We start from the raw sequence: 22,743 nt of genomic DNA, 5'->3' as shown, positions 1-22,743 counted from the left end.
GGTGATGATGGTGTAAACAAACCTACTGCACTGCCAGCTGAATAAAAGTGTGGCAATACAAGTATGTATAGTACGTAATACTTGACAATGATAATGACGATGTTACTGGTTTATGTATTTTCCATGTTTTTAGAGTGTACTCCTTTTACCTATTAAAAGAAGTTCGGCCGAGTGCAGTGGCTCATGCCTGTAATCCCCGCACTTTGGGAGGCCAAGGTGGGCGGATCATCTGAGGTCAGGAGTTCGAGACCAGCCTGACCAACATGGAGAAACCCCATCTCTACTAAAAATATAAAATTAGCTGAGCATGGTGGTGCATGCCTGTAATCCCAGCTACTCAGGAGGCTGAGACAGAATCGTTTGAACCCAGGGGTCGGAGGTTGCAGTGAGCTGAGATCGTGCCATTGCACTCCAGCCTGGGCGACAGAGCGAAACTCCGTCTCAAGGAAAACAAAAACAAAACAAAACAAAAAGCTCACTGTAAAACAGCCCCAGGCAGGTCCTTCGGGAGGTTTTCCAGAAGAAATTCTTTTCATAGGAGATGGCAGCTCCATGCATGTTGTTGCTCCTGAAGACCTTCCTGTGGGACAGATTGTGGAGGTGGAAACAGTGATGTTGGTGATCCTGACCCCGTGTAGGCCTAAGCTAATGTGTGTGTTTGCCTTGGTTTTTAACAAAAAGTTTTTAATTTTTTTTTTTTTCAGTCAGGGTTTCACTCTGTCATTCATGCTGGAGTCAGTGGCATGATCTCACTCAATGCAACTTCTGACTTCCAGGATCAAGCGATCCTCCCACCTCAGCCTCCCGAGTAGCTGGGACTACAGGTACGTACCACCACACCCAGCTAATTTTTATATTTCTTTGTATAGGCAGGGTTTCATCATGTTGCCCAGGCTGGTCTCGAATTCCTGGGCTCAAGAGATCCGCCTGCCTCGGCCTCCCAAAGTGTTGGGATTACAAGTGTAAGCCACCACACACAGATAATTTTTTTTTTTTTTTTTTTGAGATGGAGTTTCGCTCTTGTTGCCGACTGGAGTGCAGTGGTGTGATCTCGGCCCACGCAACCTCCACATCCCAGGTTCAAGCGATTCTCCTGCCTCAGCCTTCCCGAGTAGCTGGAATTATAGGCCCCCGCCACCATGCCTGGCTAATTTTTTCTTTTTTTTTTAGTAGAGATGGAGTTTCACCAGGTTGGCCAGGCTGGTTTCGAATCCCTGACCTCAGGTGATCCATCTGCCTTGGCCTCCCAAAGTGCTGAGATTACAGGCGTGAGCCACCACACCTGGCCTCAAAAATTTTTAAATTTATTATTTTTAATATTTTTTATTAATAAAAATTTTTGTACAGCTGTACATTTTAAACTAAATGTTTTACAAGAGTCAAAACATTTAAAAAATTTAAATTTATAAAGTAAAAAATTGTAGTAAGCTAAGGTTATTACAGGAAAAAAGTTTTATAAATTTAGTGTAGCCCAAGTGTACAGTGTTTACAAAGTCTAGAGCAGTGTGTAGTCATGTCCTAGGACTTCACATTCACCCACCACTCACTCACTCAGAGAAACTGTTTTTTTTTTTTTTTTGAGATGGAGTCTCACTCTGTCGCCCAGGCTGGAGTGCAGTTGTGCAATCTAGGCTCACTGCAACCTCTGCCTCCCGGGTTCAAGCGAGGTGTGCCACTTTTATCTTTTATACTGTATTTTTTTTTTTGAGACAGAGTCTCGCTTTGTTGCCCAGGATGGAGTGCAGTGGTGCAATCTCGGCTCACTGCAACCTCTGCCTCCTGGGTTCAAGCAATTCTCGTGCCTCAGCTTACCTGAGTAGCTGGGACTACAGGTGCGCGCCACCACACCTGGCTAACTTTTTTTATTTTTAGTAGAGACAGGGTTTTGCTATGTTGGCCTGGCTGGTCTCGAAGTCCTGACCTCAGGTCATGCACCTGCCTTGGCCTCCCAAAGTGCTGGGATTACAGGGCGGTCCTATACTGTGTTTTTACTATATTTTTTCTATGTTTAGATATGCAAATACTTACCATTGTGTTACAATTGCCTACAGTCTCCAGTACCATAATATGCTGTATAGGCTTGCAGCCTAGGAGCAATAGGCTATACCATCTACTCTAGGTGTGTAGTAGGCTATAACATCTAGCTTTATGTAAGTACACTTTGTAATGTTAGCACAATGACGAAATGGCTTAATGATGCATTCCTTAAAACATATCCCCATTGATAAGTAACACATGACTGTATATCATCTTATAAAAAGTGCATAAATCAGGACAAATGGCCATGCACTTGTTCTTTCCAATAGAAAGTTATCAAAAACTCAAAAGAAAAAAGTAGTTTTCATGTCTGAGGAATTACTACTTAACTAAATTTGAGGAATACCAACTTTCTGTATTTTTTTCTGTGGGAAATTTGCAAAGATAATGCAGAATACTGAGTTCAGTCACTGTTGGGAAATAGGAGAGCAGCCATTAGGATTTTAAAAGGTTATTTCCAAGCATTTAGGTGTGTGTATATGTATGATGGATCCTTCAAATACACTTTTTTTTTTTTTGAGACAGAGTCTTGCTCTGTTGCCCAGGCTAAAGTACAGTGGCACAATCTCAGCTCACTGCAACCTCCACCTCCTGGGTTCAAGCAATTCTCCTGCCTCAGTCTCTCAAGTAGTTGAAATTACTTTTTGTATTTTTAAGAGAGACGGGGTTTTGCCACGTTGGCCAGGCTGGTCTTGAACTCCTGAGCTCAAGTGACTGCTCCTGAGCTCAAGTGAAGCTGCCTGCCTCGGCTTCCCAAAGCGCTGGGATTACAGGTGCGAGCCACCATGCCCAGCCCAAATACACCCTTAATAGTTAATATTAATATTTAAACAAAACTAAAGCATTATCACGTCATGGTTTTGATCTTAAAAAAAAATCATTTGTAAATCTGCCTGGACTGAGATGGATGGATTTTTATTGTCCTACTTTGATGAGCACTGGGGGGATATGGTTATCATCCTGCTTTTGATCTACCAAAAGGGGTGAAGAACATCTGCATTTTACACTTTATTTAACATTAATAAAACGATAAACACAGTTACAAGCAAACGACAATTCAGTACACTTAGTTAGATAATAGTTTAAAATTTACATATTCACAAGCTTGTACATCCTTCACCACCATGGAATATTTTAGTCTATGTAGTCAAAGTCTTCTGGAATTCCAAAAGTTCTATCAATTTTATTTTCTTCAAACCCAAATTTTCTTTTGGCCCAAGATTTTATTGCGAATATGTTATCTATAAAGAAAATTGAGAAATAATTTTGAGAAAAAAACAATCATAAAACATTTCAAGTATAATTATCTTCATTGTTCTTTTACTTCCTTCTATTAACTTTCAGATATATCAAAATAAGGAGTTTTCTGTATTTTTAAGAGTAATGGCAACTAATTAAAAAGTACTTAAGGCCAGGTGCGGTGGCTCATGCCTGTAATTCCAGCACTTTGGGAGGCCGAGGCAGGGTGATCATGAGGTCAGGAGTTTGAGACCAGCCTGGCCAATATGGTGAAACCCATCTCTACTAAAAATACAAAAATTAGCCGGGCATGGTTGGTGGCGGGCACCTGTAATCCCAGCTACTCGGGAGGCTGAGGCAGGAGAATCGTTTGAACCTGGGAGGCGGAGGTTGTGGTGAGCCGAGATCACACCATTGCACTCCAGCCTGGGCAACAGGAGTGACACTCCGTATCAAAAAGAAAAAAGTATTTAAATACTATTTTGAACAAGTTAATAGATCTCATATTTAAAAATTCTGTAAGCTGCTTGCTGCTAAATACCAGACTTAAGAATAATAGAAAAACAGGGACAGGTTAATGGTGTCTCTTCTACATTTCCACAGCAGAGGCCAGGACTGTTGCCTCAGGAATTAAAGTTGCTCCTATTCCCAAAGGGAACACATTCTCTCCAGACCCTTCTTCCTGTCCTACAGACAGTAATGGCTTCCAGACAATCAGGCCAGTACTAGGGAGAGGGGGTGGGGAGCAGGGAAAGGGGTTCTCTTAAGACTAAGAACAGAAATGTCCTCAGCATCTCCTGGGGGGATTTAAAATGCATTAACGACTGAAAAAAAGTGGTATGTCTACTTCAAGGGATTTATCCCAAGGAAATAAAACAAACTGTGTACAAGGACTTTTGGTCAAGGGTCTTTATCCCAGTGCCATAATAGAAAAAATAAAAGCAATCTAAATGTCTACTCATCAGGAAGCTAGTGAGGGAGGCAGGACCGTGCCAGTGTGCTCACAGTGGCTGCACTGGGGAGGGTGGGAGGAACAGTGGATTTTTTTTCCTTTTTTTTTTTTTCCCCTTGAGACAGGATCTTGCTTTGTCTCCCAGGCGGGAGGGCAGTGAGTGGTGCAATCTCAGCTCACTGCAGTCTCCACCTTCTAGGTTCAGGCAACCCTCCAACCTCAGCCCCACGAGTAGCAGAGACAACAGGTGTGCACCACCATACCCGGCAACTTTTGTATTTTTTGTAGGGATGAGGTTTCACCATGTTGCCCAGGCTGGTCTTGAACTCCAAGCCCAAGCAATCCACCCACCTCGGCCTCCCAAAATGCTGGGATTACAAGTGTGAGCCACCGTGTCCAGCCTTTCTTTTCTTAATTTCATATATTTCTTTAAGGTACATACACAACCTTTATGATGAAAATGTATTACACTCACAGAAAAAATAATGGTATAAGATTTTATAGCTTGTCAGAGTATTCTGTAAAATGTTAAACACTCTATTAGTAGTGATAATGAAGTAAAGGGTTAGAATAGGTTCTTCTGGAATGTTATGGGCTGAATCATTTCCCCCCAAATTTGTATGTTGAAGTCCTAGCCCCTACTACCTCAGAATGTGACTATATTGAAACAGATCTTTAAAGAGGTGATCAAGTTAAAATGAGGTCATTGGGGTGGGCCCTAATCCAGTAGGATTGGTGTCTTTATAAGAAAAGGATCACGAGGTCAAGAGATTGAGACCATCCTGGCCGACAGTAAAATCCTGTCTCTACTAGCGATACAAAAAGATAAGCCGGACATGGTGGCGTGCGCCTGTAGTCCCAGCTATTCCAGAGGCTGAGGCAGGGGAATCGCTTGAACCCGGGAGGCAGAGGGTGAAGTGAGCAGAGATCGCGCCACTACACTCCAGCCTGGCGACAAAGCAAGACTCCATCTCAAAAAAAAAAAAGAAGAAGAAAAGGATTGGCTGGTTGCAGTGGCTCACGCCTGTAATGCCAGCACTTTGTGGGGCCGAGGCAGGCAGATTGCCTGAGGTCAGGAGTTCGAGAGACCAGTCTGGCCAATATGGTGAAACCCCGTCTCTACTAAAAATACAAAAAAAATTAGCCGGGCATGGTGGTGTGCGCCTATAATCCCAGCTACTCGGGAGGCTGAGGCAGGGAAATTGCTTGAACCAGGGAGGTGGAGGTTGCGATGAGCTGAGATTGCACCACTGCACTCCAGCCTGGGCGACACAGCAAGACTCCATTTCAAAAAAAAAAAAAGGGAAATTTGGACACATTGAGAGACACAGGAAAAACTGTGAGAGGACACAGGGAGAAGGAAGACCTACAGAAGAAACCAAACCTGCCAACATCTTGATCTTGAAATTTGATCCTCCGGGATGGTGAGAAAAATTTCTGTTGTTTAAGCCACCCTATCTGTGATGTTTTGTTGCGGCATCTCTAGCAAACTAATACATGGAGTTTCATCACTTTTTAAAATATTTTTTCTATGGAAGTTTATTTCCAAGTATCAAATATTGATAAACACCTTTCTGGAATGAATTTTATGGAGAATACTACTGCATCAAATAGAATAATGTTAACAAAATTAACTTCTTTCAATCAAAGTGTTATGGAATGTCAACAGATATTAAAATGATCTTTACTCTTTGTAACAATCTAAAATGAATCTTTACTTTTCCTAACAACCTAAGAGAGGATGTTAAAATAACACCATAAGATATTCTAGGATAATTTTTACCAGTCTCTGCCCAACCAGTACATTCTTGCTAATCACATCCAAATGTTATGTCTGCTGCTACATAAGACAAGTATCAGGTGCACTGCAGGTATTACAGAATGTGAAAAACCTATGCCTTCAGGTTGACATAAGAGTGAAAAAAAATAATTTATTACTAAACAATTACAAAGTGATAGGTGTCTCAGAGAGAAAAGGCCAAGTCTTATGTGTATAGCTTACAGGATAGGCTTCATGAATACAGAAAGATTTCTAGGAAATGAGAGAACAGATACAACAATGTAGGAAGCTTGCAGGGAACAAACTTCAAACCTGGATCAGAAATGAGAATGAGGCACCAGGCTAAGATTATTGAACAGCTTCTATAGGAAGGATTTCCTGATTCATAGGAGGATAAGAAACCATTTCATTATAAACATTTAAAGGTTAAAAGCAAGAAAAAGAACAAATAAAAACCTCTCCACAACAATGCCTAATGGACCAATTCAAAGAAGACTCTGATTAAACATTTCTTTGAGCCACTGGATGTCGGCCTTCAAGATAAAATGTCACTGAGAATCTTGATAGTTCATTCTCTGTCAAATAATTTCCCTATTTAATGTAGAAATTTTTATAAATGGATATAGAATAATTTTTTTATTTTAAAGAAACAACCTTAAGACTGGCAGAATTTCTGTTTGATTTATATGGTGACACAGCAAAGATACCTATAGGAATAGGATGGGCAATATCATTTGCAATGAATCTAGGTTGGGCCCTCATAACACCTGTCCCTCTTCACTCATTAAGATTCCTCTCATATGTGTTTACAAAAACCTCACCATCTTAATTATTAAGCAAGGTTCATATGATATAATTGAAGTCACACTTAAAGTGTATTTAATATCATAAAACATTTAGATGTGGCGTTTCTATACTTAGACTCTGAGGTAATCTCTCATCCTATAGAACTGAGATACTGAATTGTTGAACAGTATATATTCTCAATTCTAGCTACATTTTTAAGGACTTTTTATTTTCTTGAGACAGTGTCTCACTCTTGCTCAGGCTGGAGTGCAGTGGCACCATCTCAGCTCACTGCAACCTCCGCCTCCTGGGTTCAAGCAATTCTCCTACCTTAGCCTCCTGAGTAGCTGGTATTACAGGTGTGCGCCACCATGCCTGGCTAATTTTTGTATTTTTAGTAGAAACAGTGTTTCATCATGTTGGCCAGGCTGGTCTCGAACTCCTGACCTCAAGTGATCCTCCTGCCTTGGCCTCCCAAAGTGCTGGGATTACAGGCATGAGCCACCATGCCCGGCCAGGACTTTTTAAGTAAAAATAAAGCAAACTTTCTTTCTATATGATAATTTTAATATGAATATTAAAACAAACTTTAAAAGCTATATGATAAGTAAGACTGCAATTTCATTAAAAAACAAACTAAAGGCCAATTATATTGATTTTACCAATCTACCTAATTCTAAAATAGACTAGGAAAAAAATAATTCTTATTACTGTTTTCTTTTTGTTTGTTGTGAAGGTGGTGGTTTTCTGAGGTGTGATGCTTTCTCTCTTATCTCTGTCTTTTCATAACACATGTTTAAGCTGGAAGGAGTAAGTTGTAACTTTAAATGGAAATATGGTTCTTAACAGCTGTTTCTGCTGTTCTAAAAATATCTTTCTTCCTCATGGTTTTAAAAGTCCCAGGTTCTTCTGCAGCTAATAGGATAGGAAAAAAAAAAAAGCCATTCCAAATGTTTTTCCAATTATAATTTTGGAAGTTTATGATCAATTGGAAAACATGAACTTTTTTAAGAGAAGAAAAGGAAAAGGGGAGTATTTATCTACGTGTCCAACATGGTGCTGAAGGGCTTACAAACTGTCTTATTTAATCCTCCCAAAATGGGAGGTAGGTATTATTTATCCACATTGAACAGATGAGGAAGTAGGCTGAGAGAGGGTCAAGAGGTCACACAGCAAGTAAGGAGAACAGCTTGGATTCTCTTCAAAGCCACGTTCCTCCCACTACACACACATGCTGCCTGTGCCTACTGTGTGCTGAGCCTCTGTGTTGAAAATACTGGGGGAAATCACCCTGCCGTATCTTATTTTTAACCTAAAAATCCACATTTATTTATACTTTGTGGGACACTTACTTCATGTCAGTTTGCTGTTTCACCCTCTGTTCTTATCACTAAAGCATTACCTTACTTAAGAAATAACTTTGTAATAAATAAAACTGCAATTTCAGAAAAAAAAATCCGAAAGGCCAATTATATTGATTTTACCAGTCTATTTAATTCTAAAATAGAGTAGGAAAAAAAATTATTATATTTTTTGTGTGAAACAGAGGCCTGGACAGGGAGTCAGAGAAACTTGGCTCCAGCGTCTGTTCTTCCAGTGACTAATCGCCTTTGACTAAACATAGTCATTTTAAGTCCAGCCAGAAAAGTTGGATTATAATTTCTGTTCTGCTGTCTGACACATGTGTGGCCTTGGACTCCTGAGGGTCTTAGTTTTGTCTCCTAAATTAGGGATAATAATCATATCTACCTCACAAGATTATCATGGAGATAAAATGAGAATGAACCATAGACATTACAATAACTGGCAAATAGTCCTCAACAAACCTTAGCTATTATTATTATTATTATTATTAGCAAGATGATAAATCTTTAAGATTTCATTATCTTAAAAGTGTATCTTACATTAATGTATATGAAAGTTAAGTGATTAGCCCAAGTGACTTATCTTGGGAAAAGTTGCACAAAAGTTAAACTGGAAGCAATCATTAGTTTTACAAAAATATCTTATGCTTTACAAAATGACTCATAAGATTATTTAAAAAAACCTTAAATAACTGAAATGATTTAATATGTAAACATTTGAGTAATGCATACATTTTTCATTAACGTCCTTTCTTGAACAAAGCTAGCACAAGGTATCTGAATTTCCCGTCGCAGTAAGTGTGAAGGGAGTTTAGCTATAGTTTATCAGCATTATTATAGTACATACCAGTCCATCTGTTAGCAGCTTCTTTGGCTACTTTATTTGCTTGGCCTGAAAAAAAATTATATATATAAAATGAAATGTATTTATATATATATATACAAAATTATCTTTAGCTATGTATACATTTGTCTTTTTTCATATGAACAAAATTTTTATACAATTTATGTATAAAATGGCTATGAAAAAAGCTGAAATAGTGACATAATATCGTATTTTATAAACTCTTGCAAATTCCCAAGGAAATTTAGGGAGTTGCAGTAATATTAGTAATTAATGGAAAGTCAAAGTGAACAATTTCCCTTTCCTAAGTGTCCATCATCATTGTACTTGCTCCTTTAAAGACAACATGTAAGTTTAAATGAGATGTTTTTCAAACAACTCACCATACCAAAATACAACAAAATAAGTTAAATTTAACGATAAGAATTTTACTATATAGGCATTATAAGACCACAATAAGTGTGAGTCTAAAAAAAATTTTAGGGATAAGAAAGTAATCTCATAGCGGGAAGTATTTACTTTTACTTTAGAGTTAAATACACATCGTGCTATCAAATGTATCTGTATGTATATTATATACTTCGAGTTACTCTGCACAGCATGTAACAATGCCATGATAAATGGGGCATTAACTATTACTTACAATGACGGCATTTTTAATTGAAAGATAATTTATATGTCACAAAATTCAGCATAGTAAACTATATAATTCAGTAATTTTTATTTATTTATTTACTTATTTAGGGACTGGGTCTCACTCTGTCTCCCAAGCTGGAGTACCATGGTGTGATCATAGCTCACTGCAGCCTCAAACTCCCGGGCTTAAGCAATCCTCCTGCCTCAGTTTTCTGAGCAGCTGAGACTACACGCATGCGCCACCATGCCCAGCTCATTTCTTATTTCTTGTAGAGATAGGGGTCTTGCTATGTTGCCCAGGTTGGTCTCCACCTCCTGGCCTCAAGTGATCCACCCCATCTTGGCCTCCTAAAGTGCTGGGATTACAGGTATGGGGCACCATGCCTGGCTTTCAGTGGTTTTTATGATAGTCACAAAATTGTACAACCATTACTACTATTTAATTCCAGAACATTTTTTCATCACCCAGAAAAAACCCTTGTGCCCCTTAGCACTCACTCCACATTCCTTCTCCCTCCGTCCCCTGGCAACTACTAACCTAGTTGCTGTCTTTTCTCTATGGATTTCCCTTTTGTGTACATTTCATATGAACGAAACATACGATATGTGGTCTTTTAGGTCTGGCCTCTCTCACTTAACACAATGTTTTCAAGGTTCATTCATGTATCAATACCTCATTCTTTTTTATGCGAAGTACTATTTTACAATTTGCTTATCCATTCATCAGCTGATGGACATTTGGGCTGTTTCTGCTAATACGAATAATTTTTGTGTGGACATATTTTCAATTATCTTGGGTATATATTTTGGCGAAGAGATAAATTGTTTGCCAAAGTGGTAGCACCACTTTATAATACCACCAGCAATCTAAGAGTTCCAGTCTCTCCATATTCTCATCACTTATTATTTTCTATTTTTTTTTGAGACGGAGTTTTGCTCGTTGCCCAGGGTGGAGTGCAATAGCGCGGTCTTGGCTCACTGCAACTTCCACCTCCCAGGTTCAAGCAATTCTCCTGCCTCAGCCTCCTGAGTTGCTGGGATTACAGGCATGCGTCACCACACCCAGCTAATTTTGTATTTTTAGTAGAGATAGGGTTTCACCATGTTGGTCAGGCTGGTCTCCAAGTCCCAACCTCAGGTGATCTGCCTGCCTCAGCCTCCCAAAGTGCTGGGATTACAGGCGTGAGCCACCGTGCCCGGCCTCATTATTTTCTATTTTTACATTATAGCCATCCTAATGGGTGTTGATATGGTTTGGCTGTGTCCCCACTCAAATCTCATCTTGAATTGTAACACCCACAATTCCCACGTGTTGTGGGAGGACCCCAGTGGGAGGTGATTGAATTATGTGGGCGGGTCTTTCCTGCCCTGTTCCCATGATAGTGAATGAGTCTCACAAGATCTGATGGCTTTAAAAATGGGAGTTTCCCTGTATAAGCTCTCTTCTCGTCTGCCACCATGTGAGACGTACCTTTCACCTTCCACCATGATTGTGAGGTTTCCCCAAATACGTGGCACCGTAAGTCCAATAAACCTCTTTCTTTTGTAAATTGCCAAGTCTCAGGTATGTCTTTATTAGCAGTGTGAAAACAGACTAATAGAAGTGTGAAGTAGTATCTCACTGGGGTTCTGATTTGCATTTGCTAATGATTTTGTGCATCTTTTCATGTGCTTATTGGCCATCTGTGTATCTTCTTGGGGGAAGTGTCCGTTCATATCCTTTGCTCATTTTTCAACTGGGTTGTCTTTTTATTGTTGTATTATGAGTTCTTTATATATTTTGGATACTAGACACTTGTCAGATACAGGACTTGTGAATATTTTCTTCCATCCTGAGTTCACTTTTCACTTTCTTTTTTCTTTTTGTGATGGAGTCTCTGTCACCCAGGCTGGAGTGCAGTGGTACAATCTTGGGTCACTGCAACCTCTGCCTTCCTGGTTCAAGCGATTCTCCTGCCTCAGCCTCCCGAGTAGCTGGGATTACAGGTGTGTGCCACCACACCCGGCTAATTTTTGTATTTTTAGTAGAGATGGGGTTTCACCATGTTGGCCAGGCTGGTCTCAAATTCCTGGCTTCACATGATCCACCCGCCTTGGCCTCCCAAAGTGCTGGGATCACAGGCATGAGACACCGCACCCAGCCTCTTTTTACTTTCTTGATATTGTACAAAACTTTTTAACTTTGATGAAGTCCATTTAACTACTTTTTCTGTGGTTGTTTCTGTTTTTGGTGTCATATTCAAGGAATTGTTGCTTAACCCAAGGATAAAGAAATATAAATCCGGCCTGGCGCAGTGGCTCACGCCTGTAATCCCAGCACTTTGGGAGGCCGAGGCGGGCAGATCACAAGGTCAGATCAAGACCATCCTGGCTAACACGGTGAAACCCCGTCTCTACTAAAAATGTAAAAAATTAGCCCGGCGTGGTGGTGGGCGCCTGTAGTCCCAGGTACTCGGAGGTTGAGGCAGGAGAATGGCCTGAACCCGGGAGGCAGAGCCTGCAGTGAGCCAAGATCATGCCACTGTACTCCAGCCTGGGTGACAGAGCGAGACTCCGTCTCAAAAAAAAAGAAATATAAATCTGTTTTCTTCTAAGAGTTTCATAGTTTCAGCTCTTCCATGTAGGTCTTTGATCCATTTGAGTTAATTTTTTTGATGTAAGGTGGGGGTTCAGATTAATTCATTTGCATGTGGATATCCAGTTGTGCCCAATACCATAAGCTAAAAACATGATTTCTTTCCTGATTCCATGGTCTTGGCACCTTTGTTGAAAATCAATTGGGTTTATTTCTGGACTCTTGATTCCATTCCATTAATCTATATGTCTATTCTTTTTTTTTTTCTTTTTGAGACAGAGTCTTGCTCTGTCGCCCAGGCTGGAGTGCAGTGGCATGATCTCGGCTCACTGCAAGCTCCGCCTCCTGGGTTCACACTATTCTCCTGCCTCAGCCTCCCAAGTAGCTGGGACTACAGGCACCCACCACGCCTGGCTAATTTTTTATATTTTTAGTAGAGATGGGGTTTCACCATGTTAGCCAGGATGGTCTCAATCTCCTGACCTCGTGATCCACCCGCCTCAGCTTCCCGAAGTGTGCATGTCTATTCTCATACCACTACCATACTGTCTTGATAACTGCAGCCTTGTAGCGAGTTTTGAAATTGGGAAATTTGAGTCTGTAACTTTGTTCTTTTTCAAGATTATTTTGACTATTCTGGATCTCTTGCATTTCCATATGAAACTTAAGATCAGCTTACCAATTTCTGCAAAAAAGCAGCTGAAATTTTGATAGGTTTAGCATTGAATCTGTAGATCAATTTGGGGAGTATTTCCTTAATAATATTGTCTTTCAGCCAGGTGCAATAGCTCACATCTGGATTCCTAGCACTTTGGGAGGCTGAGGCAGGAGGACTGCTTGAGCCCAGGAGTTCGAGACCAGTCTAGCTAACATAGTGGGACCCCGTCTCTACAAAAAAGATAATAAAAAAAAAATTAGCCAGGTGTAGAGGTGCACACTTCTAGTCCCAGCTACTAATTTTTTTCTATTTCTCTTTTGTCTAGCTAAAGGTTTGTCTACTTTGTGATCCGCTTAAAGAACCAATTTTTGGGCCAGGTGTGGTGGCTCATGCCTGTAATCCTAGCACTTTCAGAGGCCGAGGCGGGCAGATCACCGGAGGTCAGGAGTTTAAGACAAGCCTGGCCAACATGGCAAAACCCCGTTTCTACTAAAAATACAAAAAAAAAATTAGCCGGGCGTGGTGGTGGGCACCTGTAATCCCAGCTACTCAGGAGGCTGACGCAGGAGAATTGCTTGAACCAGGGAGGCGGAGGTTGTAGTGAGCCGAGATCGCACCACTGCACTCCCACAAGAGTGAAACCCCATTTCAAAAAAAAAAAAAGGCCGTGCACAGTGGCTCACACCTGTAATCGCAAACTTTGCGAGGCTGAGGCGGGCAGATCACGAAGTCAAGAGATCGAGACCATCCTGGCCAACATGGTGAAACCTCATCTCTACTAAAAATACAGAAAAAAAAAAAAAAAAAAAAAAGCTGGGCGTGGTGGCGCGTGCCTGTAGTCTCAGCTACTTAGGAGCCTGAGGCAGAAGAATTGCTTGAACCCAGGAGGCGGAGGTTGCAGTGAGCTGAGATCATGCCACTGCACTCCAGCCTGGTGACAGAGCAAGACTCCACCTCAAAAAAAAAAGAACCAATTTTTGGTTTTGATTTTCTCGTTTTTCATTTCTCTTTGAATATATTTAAAGTGTCTTTGTCTAGTAAGTCTAACACATGGGCTTTCTCAGGAACAGTTTCCATTGAAAACAGTTTCCATTGAAACATTTTTACTCCAGTGTGTGAGCCATAGTTTATTTCTTTGTATGTCTTGCAATCTTTTTGTTGCAAAACTGGACATTTAAAATAATGTCAGCCTGAGTAACATGGTGAAATCCTGTCTCTACAAAAATTAGCTCAGCATGGTAGCATGTGCTTGTAGTTCCAGCTACTCAGGGGACTGAGGCAGGAGGATTGCTTGAGCCCAAGAGGTTGAGGCTGCACTGAGTCATGATCATGCCACTGCACTCCAGCTGAGGTGGCAGAGTGAGAGTGTCTCAAAAAAAAAAAGTAATAATTAATTTAAAAAATAATATAAGGCACTGTAATCCCAGCTACTTGGGAGGCTGAGGCACGAGAATCACTTGAACCCGGCCGGGAAGCAGAGGTTGTAGTGAGCCAAGATCGTGCCACTGCACTCCAGCTTGGGTTACAGAGCAAGATTCTGTCTCATAGCAACCCTAGAAAGCAGATTCTTCCCCCTCCCCAGGATTGTTGCTTGTAGAGTTGTTACAATTTGTTTAGTAACTTTCCCGAACTCAATCTGTAAACTCCGTGTTCTTAAGTGTGGCCACTTAAGTCTCTACTTGGTTAGCTTAGTGGTCAAGCTATTAATTGAACAGAGATTTCCTTAAACACTTGGACTAAACCTCTATGAAGAGGTTCTCTTTTCCAAAGGGCTCAGCCGTCTTTGCTAAGAGGGTTTGCATGTGCTGCGACATGCGTTCTCAGCAAGGCAGTTTATAACTCTGACTTAGTCTTCGCTTCTTGCTTGCACAGGGTATCAAGGTCAGCTAGATGTGGGGACTGTCCCAGGTCTTCACTGAGAATGTGAACAACCCTAAGCATGCATGTAGGCCTTCTATATTTCCAGGAATATGTTGCTCTTCAAGGCTCTCATGAACATATCATTTAGTTTCTCCCTTTTTTTTTTTAGAAGGTTCTCACTCTGTCACCCAAGCTGGAGCACAGTGGCACGATCATGGCTCACTGCAGTCTTGATCTCCTTGGCTCAAGTGATCCTCCCACCTCAGCCTCCTGAGTAGCTAGTACTACAGGCACATGCCACCATGCCTAATTTTTAAATTTTTTACATAGATGGAGTTTTGCCATTTTCTTCAGACTGGTTTTGAACTCTTGGGCTCAAGCAATCTTCCCAAAGTGTTAGGATTACAAGCATAAACCACTGCATCTGGCCCTTTTAAGCTTTTTGATTAGTCTACTGTTTGCCTCAACTGTTATTCATCAACAATGGTTAACTGAGAAGTTAAAATTATTGTTTATAATTGTTATAGACAAACACTCCCCACAGAGAGGATTTTAGCATTGGGCATACCCCAGGCCAGATCAAATAAAGACAGTTTTTCCTATTGGTGTCCTCCAGGGAACCACCAAACATGTAAATAATGACAATTCTTTGGGATCAAGGCTCTTACAGAGCTCCAGCTGCATTTTGTTCCTCTAGACAGTAGGAATGCAGGGTTGTTATCCTTCAAGGTCACTGCTGAGGTGAGACTGGGAAATGAGTATAGGCAAATTCAATACCACAAAGCTCATTATTCTTACTCAGAGTCTGCTAATTTTCCTCAGTAGGCTCCTGTAAGCCTTTGGTTAATTTCCAGAGTTCTGAAAAAGTTGACTACAACAATTTTTGCAAGTTTTCTGAAAGGGCAAAGTTTCAGAAGTCCTTACTCCACCTTTTTACTGTCATCCTGGCATTTATTTCTAAGAAAATTACTTAAGTACCTCTAAGATATTTTCAAGTATTTTTGTGGGAATTTAATTTCTACTAACATGTTTTATCTGGTCACATTTGAATAATGGTCAGAATAGCTAAATTAAAAAATTGTTTAAAGAATTGTTGCTTTTAAATATCACTTCTTTGATATTGCAATTAATGTTTGTTGTTGTTGTTTTGAGACTGTTTCGCTCTGTCACCCAGGATGGAGTGCAGTGCATGATGTTGGCTCACTGCAGCCTTCGCCTCCCCGGTTCAAGCGATTCTCCTGCCTCAGCGTCCAGAGTAGCTGGGATTACAGGTGTGTGTCACCATGCCTGGCTAATTGTTGTATTTTTAATAGAAACAGCATTTCACCAAGTTGGCCAGGCTGGTCTCAAACTCCTGACCCCTAGTGATCCGCCTGCCTCTGCCTCCAAAGCAATTAGTCTTCTAAATACTTGCTTAATGATATCAATAATTCAACTGGCATAATTAAATATACGTATTTCTCATGGGTGTTAGTGAGAAATAAGAAAATACATAGCCATGCCCCATATGAACAAATGGTTATGGCTACAGTCACCAAATTGTTCTCTGAATAAATCGTGACAGACTTAGAGATAAGCCTGAGCAATATAATATGGGGGGCAATAGCCATGCTACTAAGAACCAAATCCTATTAAAATCAATTTGTGAAACTCATAAGCCTTTAATCCAGTATAATCTGTTCTGCGTTAACATGATAGCTGAAATCCCATGAAACCCCTATCAAAAAGTGCACTTTAAAAACAATAATTTCATTGAGGAATGGAGATTTGGGGTGAGTAGAGGTTAAAGTCTTAAGAAGTTCTCTAAAGTTAGTGATAAGGGGATCACTGGCATCTACTACTTAAATATTTAAATTTCTTGGATTTGTGGGTTTATACTTTTCATCAAATTTGAAAAACTTTAGCTTTTATTTCTTTAGATATTTTTCTGGCTCAGCAACCTCTCCTCCCACCAAAACATACTCCATTTGGGACTGTAATTACACATATATTAGGTCCCTTGAAGTTGTCTTAAGGCTCAGATGCCATTTTCATATTTTTAAAATTTTTATTTTATTTATATGGGAGTCAAGGACTCCATATGCTGTCCAGGCTGGTCTCGAACTCCTGGGCTCAAGTGATCCACCCACCTTGGCCTCCCAAAGTGCTGGAATTACAGGCGTGAGCCACTGCGCCTGGCCCCATTTTCATATTTTTTAAATTCTTTATTTTCTGTGTTTCATTTTGGATATTTCTATTGCTATATCTTCAACTAACATCAATTCTTTCTTCTGCAAAATTTAATCTGCTGGTAATTTACTATAGTGTATTTTTCATGTCAGACATTGTAGTTTTCATGTTCAAAAGTTTGACCTGGGTCTTTTTTATATCTTCTCTATTTCCACTTAACTTTTTGAACATATGGAATACAGTTATAATAACTTTTAAATGTTCTGGTCTTCTGATCCTAATTTCTGGGTCAATTTTGACTGATGGAGTATTCTGCTCATTATAGATAATGTTTTCCCACTTCTCTCCAGGCCTGGTAGTCTTTGCTTGTATGCCAGACATAATGAATTTTATCTTGCTAGATGTTAATCCTTTTTCAAGAAACAGGGTCTCACTCGGTTGCCCAGGCTGGAGTATAGTGGCACGACCATAGCTCACTACAGCCTTGAACTTCTGGGTGCAAGGAATCCTCCCATCTCAGCCTCTCAAGTAGAAAGGTAATAAAACTGGAGGAAGAAAACTTGAATAAAGCGCATGCCAGCATGACCGGCTAATTTTAAATTGTTTGTAGAGATAGGGTCTCACTCTCTTGCCCAGGCTAATCTCAAACTCCTAGCCTAAAGCTATCTTCCTGCCTTGGCCTCCCAAAGTGCTGGGATTACAGGCATGAGCCACTGTGCCTGGCAAAAAAGATGATAATCTTTAATAAATTTTTTAAAATGCACAAAGCCAGGAAGGAAGGATTCTTACTCTCTCATTCCCAAGTAAAAAATTAATATATCTCTAATAGACTCCATTACAAGTTCTCCAGGATCCATCTTTACATGGTTGCATAAATAACTATTAAAAGATAACCTAGTCTGATGGTGATGAAAAATGATAAAGGCCAAACATGGTGAATCACACCTGTAATCCCAGAACTTTGGGAGGCCAAGGGGAGAGAACTGCTTGAGGCCAGGAGTTTGAGACCAGCTGGGCAATATAGCGAGACACCATCTCTATAAAAAATAAAAGTAAAAGTAAACTAGCTGGGTGTAATGGCATGTGCCTGTAGTCCCAGCTATTTGGGAAGCTGAGGTGGGGGAATGACTTGAGCTTGCGGGGGTTGAGGCTACCGTGATCCCTGATCATGCACTGCACTTCAGCCTGGGAGACAGAGCAAGGCCCTGTCTCCAAAAAAAAAAAAAAAAAAAAAAAAATCTCACTGAAAAACCAGAAAATTTCAGGTTTGTTCTCTCAGTGAGACCTCATATACTGTAATACTCATAATACTCATTCACAATGGCATGTTTTCCTTGGGTTGGGAAATAAATTACCAAAGTTATAAATTTAAGGGTTAAGATAGACAGCAGAATGCAGGCAACCAGTTTAAAATTTCAGTTGCTGCCTCAACTGTGTTATTCCACCCTCCAGAAAGTTCACCGTCCTTTGTATACCCTGAACTTCTTTTCTGAAGTTTTATTACCTAAGAGGTGATGTGTTTGCCAAAAGTGCTACTTGAATCAGACCTACAAGGAATGGCAACATCTTAAATTACATGCCTAAAATACAAGTTTTTCCCACTTCATGAATTGGTCTGGCACAATTCCCTATCCCTGTTAATTTCCTGAACCTTAATGTGATCCACTGGCTCAGGGTCACTATCAGTGTAGGTTACAGTAGTTTAGTAAGCCTAAATAAGAGTTTTATTCATTCCTGAGTGGGCAGAATATATCAAAATTAAGAAAAGGACTGGGGAGTCAATTGGAGGTGATGTCAGTGAGGGTCACCTGCCCATGGAAATAGCTGTGGCAGTACAATAGGGACCATGGAGTGGAAAAGCTTACGTCTTTTTGGATATACCTAAGAGTTGTAGGTCCTAGACATATAAGAGAATGAAACAGGTAAGCAAAGAGGTAGCACACCAAGGAAAAAGTACAAGAATCACACAAAACTGAAATCAGGAAAAAAGGCAAGTAAGAGTAAATGAAGGGTCAGATTTGGTTATCGTGAAACTCAGATTTTTCATGATGAACTGCTAGAGGGCACAGTCATGCTATCCTGAAAATAAATCACCTGAAAGTATTCAACCTAGTTAAGAAAACGGTGCTTGAAGTTCTCTTGCAAGAGAATGAGAAGGTGCTCTAGATAAGGTACACAATGTTCTAAGTCCTCCTGAACAAGCAGTCTGTTTCCTTTTGAAGATGAATCATACGCAGGCCTAGCTTCCTAACGGTAACCTTCTACCTGTGAGGTACTCTCCTGTTGTGATGTGCTTGTGCTCACTGAGGATCACCTGGTATTAGTTAAAACTTTCCAACAGATTAAGGTGTTTATTTTTGTAGGTGTAGATTTGATTAGCACTTTCTTCTGCAGGATGATGACAAATAAATCTGTGGTCAGCATAAAAGAGCTGACATTCTCCCCAAATACTTAATTTACAGACAATGACTGGCTCAGGGAGTTCTTCTGCCTCCACCTCTCTTTGAAAATCACCCTGGGTAATCAGCTGAACCAGTGGCACTACATATCACCACCTAGGCTATGTACTCCATGTATGTGAATGGTGCCTCCTGGAGTTGCGCAAAGCAGCGACCTGTCTCTAAAATGAAGTTTAACTTTAGATTTACACTAACTGAACTGCTTAAAATTCTTTCATTGTAAAGACCACTGCCAAGGACTAGGCCAGCTTAGTTGCAATCAAACTATCCTCAGGTTAATTTTAACATACCAAATATTTTCCATTTCTTTCAAAGCCTTCTATCACACACTATAATATCAGTTTTTCTATGAGTTTCACTTGGTAAAGTTTCCTAAATAAAAGACAGGCTAAGACAGAAAATTATTTAAAAAGTTATAAATATTTTCCCAAATAATTAAATGCTATGTCTTTATAATACACTCTTTTATCTCCTCAAATATTCACATTTCTATCTTTAAAAAAATATGAACATTATTCAAAACAAGGCTCTGGGGACTCTGGTCTAAAAGAAGGAAAAAAAAATCACTGGTATATTTAAAAGGCAACTCAATGTACAGACTGATTTTCTGCAACTTGCAAACTCTTCTACTTATGGTATCATTTTTCCTAGAAGATAATGATGGATTTCTTTACAGAATCAAAGTTCTTGAGGCCAAATTAGCTCTTTTACTGACTCCTCAGTTCTCTAACCTTATATTTTATGTCTTTATCCTTCTATCCCACATATCTTCCTTAATTTTAAAATGCTTATAATTTCAAAATTGTCGCTGTTCAATGCTCTAACATTAAGACTTCTCTCTTTTTTTTTGAGACAGAGTTCTACTGTGTCACCCTAGCTGGAGTGCAATGGCACGTATAGCACACTGCAGCTTCAACCTCCTGGGCTTGAGGGATTCTCCCACCCCAGCCTCCTGAGTAGCTGGGACTACTGGCATCTGTCACCATGCTTGGCTAATTTTGTGGTTTTTTTTGTAGAGATGGGATTTCACCATGTTGGCCAGGCTGGTCTTGAACTCCTGAGCTCAAGCAATCCACCCACCTCAGCCTCCCAAAGTGCTGGAATTACAGGCATAAGCCAACGTGCCCGGCACATTAAGACTTTTTAATGGCAATACTAAAGCAATATTTTCCTACTATGTTACAAATACAAAATTAGAGTACTACAAACAGAATACTACCTTAACTGGTTTTATTTTCTCATATACATGGAGAATAGTTAGCAGGCAACTAGAAAAATAAAGTCTTCTTCATTATCAAAGTTAAAGATCCCTAAGGTATGACACAAACTTACGTATTTCTTCCACAACTTGCGGATCACAGTCTTTGTATTTTTCTACTTCTGCCTTTAGCTGTTCCCTTTGGTCTCGAAGTGAAGAAAGCTCTTTTGCTAGCCTGGTTCGCTCTTCCTGCATTCCAGATAGTTTTATGTTCAATTAAGACAAACAAAATTCTATGTGTTGTAAGGTAATACATTTTATAACAATTTCATTTTATTTCTTATAAATGACGTGCATTAGACTTTTGACATTATATATATAAGTATACACACACAGATATTCACAGTATAAGAATAAGCTCAATTCTCATCTTTCCTGAAATCTCAAGTATCTTTTATATATATTGAATAACTAAATGGGAGTTAATATGTAGAATGGAATGCTCATAAATAGGTGGGAGGTTCATGTTAGAACTCTAAGATGACCATGTCGTCGTATGTTACAGAAAAAAATTATACTACTTTTTGAGTAGTTTCACAAGATTATGTCTATATGTGTAAGTAACATTTTAAGACAACATCGATCATTATACAATTATCTTTAAAAGTGTTCTAGACAATTTTTCAATTTTTAAGAATATTTTAATATATCCTTTATATTTTATATACATTTAAAGAAATAATACAATTGTAGTTTGAGGCCTCCCACCACCTATTCTTTAAAGGTAAACCAGAATAAAGCTTCAAAATACAATATGATCCAATAAAAACCATTTGAAATGTCTAGCCATATTTCTCACTAGCAGGTAGAAGTCATAGTGCTATACGTATTCAATTTGTATTTCTGAAACCTGAAAAGCAAGCCCAAACAAAAACCAAATGTTGGCAAAGATTATAGTACAGAATCATAGGATAAATCCGAGGCAAAATCAAGTAAAGTTCAAACTGCCTAACACGACTCGTAAGGTTGCCAGCTACCTTGTATTTTTTATTTGTATTTTTCTACTTTGCTTTTAGCTGTTCCTTTTGGTTCCAAAGTGAAGAGAGTTCCTTTGCTAGCATTTGTACAAGAGACTCATATACAGAGCAGCACGCTCAGAAGCAGCACGGCCCAGCAGAATCTCAGCAGTGAGGAAAACTTTCTAGATCTGCACTCTTCACTGCAAGACCCACTAGCCACATGTGGCTACTCAATATATGCAATGTGGCCACTGGGACCGAGAAACTAAATTTAATTGTAGCTAATTTTTATTTAAATATAAATAGCCACACATGGTTAGTGTATATCGTATTAGCACAGCTCAGGAGAGATTTTAAAATAACTATAAGAAGATGGTCATTATTTGCCATCAATACCCAAATAAAAATGCTTCAAAAGGAACACTGTCACCAAGTGTGGTGGTGCCTGCCTGTAGTACCAGCTACTCAGGAGGTTGAGGCAGGGGGATCACTTGAGCCCAGGAGTTCAAGGGCAGCCTGGGCAATACAGAGATACTCCATCTCTAAAAAACAAACCAAAAAACAAAACAAAATCAAGAGGAGAAAAAAAGACAGGAGAAGCAGAGTGGTGAACATCCAATGTGAATATAATAATAGTTCTCCAGGTATCATGCATTGAAACAATCTTAGACAATCACTATCACTGAGATCTTTGCCAAAGTATTTAGCCTCTTTGTGCCTCCAGTTCCTTGAAAGCAAAATGGAGACAGTAACGGTAGCCACCCCCCTAGACTGCTGGTAGGATTCAATAAATATACAAAATCCATTTAGAACAGTAGTTGCCTGGCTCAGAGTAAGGAGAATACATGTTAGCTATTTTTCTTCTTTACCAATAGCAGGATCACCACCATCATCAAGAATAATTAGCAGATAGGGGCTAGGTAGCTCTGAAAAGTCCTGGCTGGTAAGATCAGGATGAGCACAAGACTTCATCTTTCTTAGGAACGTTTCTGAACCACTAAACTCTTCTGATATCTGCAGGCGGCAACTATGTTTGCTAGTGGGTTTTTCCCCGCAAGATGCACTTGTTCCAGTGGATTAACAGTAGACTGGCTGACAACTTCTGGGCAAGCATATGTCACCATTAGTTGAAGGTGGTTCTACAAGTTATTGCCAGTGTTTAAAAAA

At 39.8% G+C, this 22,743-nt stretch overlaps 1 protein-coding gene across 4 annotated transcripts in view; it reads right to left on the bottom strand.

The window, feature by feature from the left end:
• Positions 1-3,032: 3,032 nt before the first annotated feature.
• Positions 3,033-22,743, bottom strand: part of MND1 (meiotic nuclear divisions 1) — a 70,755-nt gene continuing 51,044 nt past the window's right edge. For 3 of the 4 annotated variants that reach the window (XM_054683438.2, XM_016952410.4, XM_016952411.4), the window contains 3 exons: positions 20,692-20,806; positions 9,006-9,050; positions 3,033-3,278 (listed from right to left, as the gene is read on the bottom strand). In XM_054683438.2, the coding sequence (XP_054539413.1) occupies positions 3,172-3,278; positions 9,006-9,050; positions 20,692-20,806 (267 nt within the window). In that variant the 3' untranslated portion in view covers positions 3,033-3,171. The remainder of the gene's footprint in view (positions 3,279-9,005; positions 9,051-20,691; positions 20,807-22,743) is intronic. The other variant, XM_016952412.3, reaches the window with a different exon arrangement.

The sequence above is a fragment of the Pan troglodytes genome, chromosome 3 (genome assembly GCF_028858775.2).
Source record: "Pan troglodytes isolate AG18354 chromosome 3, NHGRI_mPanTro3-v2.0_pri, whole genome shotgun sequence".
In the NCBI taxonomy this organism is placed as follows: domain Eukaryota; kingdom Metazoa; phylum Chordata; class Mammalia; order Primates; family Hominidae; genus Pan; species Pan troglodytes.
This window is presented reverse-complemented; position numbering and strand designations above follow the sequence as displayed.